This window comes from Pundamilia nyererei, unplaced genomic scaffold (genome assembly GCF_000239375.1).
Source record: "Pundamilia nyererei isolate P.nyererei 1_Seehausen unplaced genomic scaffold, PunNye1.0 scaffold00033, whole genome shotgun sequence".
Lineage (NCBI taxonomy): Eukaryota > Metazoa > Chordata > Actinopteri > Cichliformes > Cichlidae > Pundamilia > Pundamilia nyererei.
In genome coordinates this window covers 634,750-637,390 of record NW_005187434.1, presented here as the reverse complement: position 1 = coordinate 637,390, position 2,641 = coordinate 634,750, and the positions used below count along the sequence as shown (strand labels likewise).

The 2,641-nt window shown below is 40.5% G+C and overlaps 1 protein-coding gene across 1 annotated transcript in view; it reads left to right on the top strand.

Annotated features, from left to right (window-relative positions):
* ido1 (indoleamine 2,3-dioxygenase 1) overlaps nucleotides 1–1,864 on the top strand; it is a 4,012-nt gene extending 2,148 nt beyond the window's left edge. Inside the window, exons 7-9 of the mRNA XM_005729611.1 lie at nucleotides 1,078–1,129; nucleotides 1,231–1,379; nucleotides 1,467–1,864. Coding sequence (XP_005729668.1) covers nucleotides 1,078–1,129; nucleotides 1,231–1,379; nucleotides 1,467–1,864 — 599 coding nt within the window. The remainder of the gene's footprint in view (nucleotides 1–1,077; nucleotides 1,130–1,230; nucleotides 1,380–1,466) is intronic.
* Nucleotides 1,865–2,641: the final 777 nt, after the last annotated feature.

Sequence of the window (2,641 nt, the reverse complement as noted above, 5' to 3'; positions counted from 1 at the left end):
GAACTAAGAACATGAACTAAGAACATGAACTAAGAACATGAACTAAGAACATGAACTAAGAACATGAACTAAGAACATGAACTAAGAACATGAACCAGTTGACAGGCAAACCACACAGCATGGTAGACAGTAGATCACAACACAGAGGAAAACACAGGGCTTAAATACACAGAGGGAGCAATCAGTGAATGAGAGACAGGAGAGAAACACAGCTGGGACAAATCAGGGCTAACGAGACAAGGGAAGCAAAACCAGATACATTAATATGAGACACGGACTTTCATAGTAAAACAGGAAACATAACACAGAGACACGGACTTGACAAGGGGATACAGCTGACAGGGGAGACAGAGCAACTATAGAACACAGAAACATAAACCATAAGACAGAGAACTCTAACAAAGACACCAAAAGACTAGAAATGATAAATAATGGCAAAATCAAAGTTCAATAATAATGAAAACTCAAAACTCTGGGTCAACGACCCAGGTCTCCCAAAACATTATGCTGTAGACAGGGTTAGGGTTAGTTCAGGACATGGACTTGTTTAACTTTGGTCTTGCTTTTCTAATATGTATGGAATATGATGCGGTATGATTGCTGAAATGATGTTCTCTATCTTGTTTAAACAGTATGTATGTTTTTTTTTTGGTTGAGGTGTTAACTGTGTTTCAAAAAGTGTTTTTATCCCTATGCAGTTAAATAATTTAGCATAGTTTGCAATGCAGTGGCAGCTGAGGGTCCAAAGATCACAGCTGTTTGTTGTTTGCTTTCAGCATACAAAGACTTCTCAGAGCTTTAAATGATGTTTAACACGGGTAGAAAACTCCCTTCCCTGAATCTTTTTAAATTTAAATTGAGAGTTATTTGTAAATGACTGAAACGTTTACCTGTGCTGTCTTGAAATGTATGACCCCGCCTCTTGCCCAAAGCCAGCTGGGATCGGTTCATTGATAAAGAAAGAAAAACGTTTTTTAATGATTGCAAATGATTCAATTCTTGCCTTTTTCTTTTCTTTTTTTTCGTGATTATTGTAAAATGAATCCCATTAACAACTGTTTTCTTTTCTTCCCTAAGTGCATGTGGACCCTTCAGTCTTCTATGGCATTATGAGGATCTACCTGTCTGGGTATAGAAATCTATTGCTGTTTTCTCTCGATTCACATAGTTGCAAAGTGAAACATGTTTTTGAGACCTATGTGCATGCCCGTGTCACATAATCATACTTAGATGGAAAGACAACCCGTGTATGCCAAAGGGGCTGGTTTATGAAGGGGTCCAGACAGCGCCGATGAGGTATTCAGGAGGGAGTGCTGCACAAAGCAGTCTGCTGCACTGTTTTGACGAGCTTCTGGGAGTCAAACATGAACCAAAAAGTGGTAAAAAGGCTGACGAATTGTCAATAACATGATCCCAACTGTGCCAGAGATGAATGTAAAGAATTCACTGCTTTTGTTTTTCCCCAGCTTCCTTTCTAATCTACATGAGGGACTACATGCCACCCCTTCACAAGAAACTGATCAACGACATCTCCTTGCAGCCGTCCCTGAGGAGTTTTGTCCAGCAGCAAGATCGCAAGGACCTCAACAATGTCTTCGATCTCTGTGTTAAAAAGCTGCTGGCTTTGCGCAGCTACCACATCAATGTCGTCAGCCGCTTTATCACAGTACCTGCTGCCCGTGCTCGACAACTGCGTGACCAAAACCACAACTCAGATGGCGAGATGATCAGCAGAGCACCCACAGCACTTGAGGAGAGGGGCACCGGTGGCTCAAGCATAATGTCTTTCCTAAAAACTGTGAGGGATCAAACAAAAGATACATTGCTGCCCGAGGCGAGCAGAGAAATAAAACATCACAGCTGAACTGTCATCACAGAGGAACCGCGAGTCATGCAAATCAAATAAAACCACCAGAAAAAATCAACTCTGATGACTTTCCGCACTATTTCACTTGTCTTTAAAAGGATAGCTTTTGGCAGAATGAAAGCGAGGGGCCTCTTTTGATTGTCTTCCATGTAGCTTTGGCGGGTCTGTAAACAAACCTCAGCCTAATAGACACGAGTGATACCCGTCAATCGATCCAAACCATGATTTAAACCACTACTGTTGCTTTCCATTACACGCAACCACTAATCGCTTCTTTAATCTGAACTGGAATGTGAAAAAAAGAGCATCATTTCAAGATCCAAATATTTTGATGACATTTAAACATTAAACAGTTGAAATCAGTACTAACACTCCTGTAATTTTGGTAAATGAGACTGAGAAACCAAGATCAAGTGTATTTTTCAAATCACAAAGATTTCTTGGTTTCTCCAGCCTGAAGATTATCTTAAATCATCCACCGCTGGTATGGAAGTAAAAACAACTGACTTTCTGCTTTTAAGTAAAATAATCAGGGAAAATAAAGTACTGCAGTACCGTGTGAAACCATGGTAGGGCACTAAAGGGCAGCATTACGATGAGCTACCAGAGTGGGCAGCCTATGAGAGAAGCAAGCCTGATTTGGCCTTGACAAGCAAAACTGACCCCATGATGATAATAATGTGTTATTCATTAATTGCAGTCTTGTGATGATGTATTGAAATTCACATCCACTCATTAAAGTACCAGGATGGAATCTGACTCTTCCATCTCAGA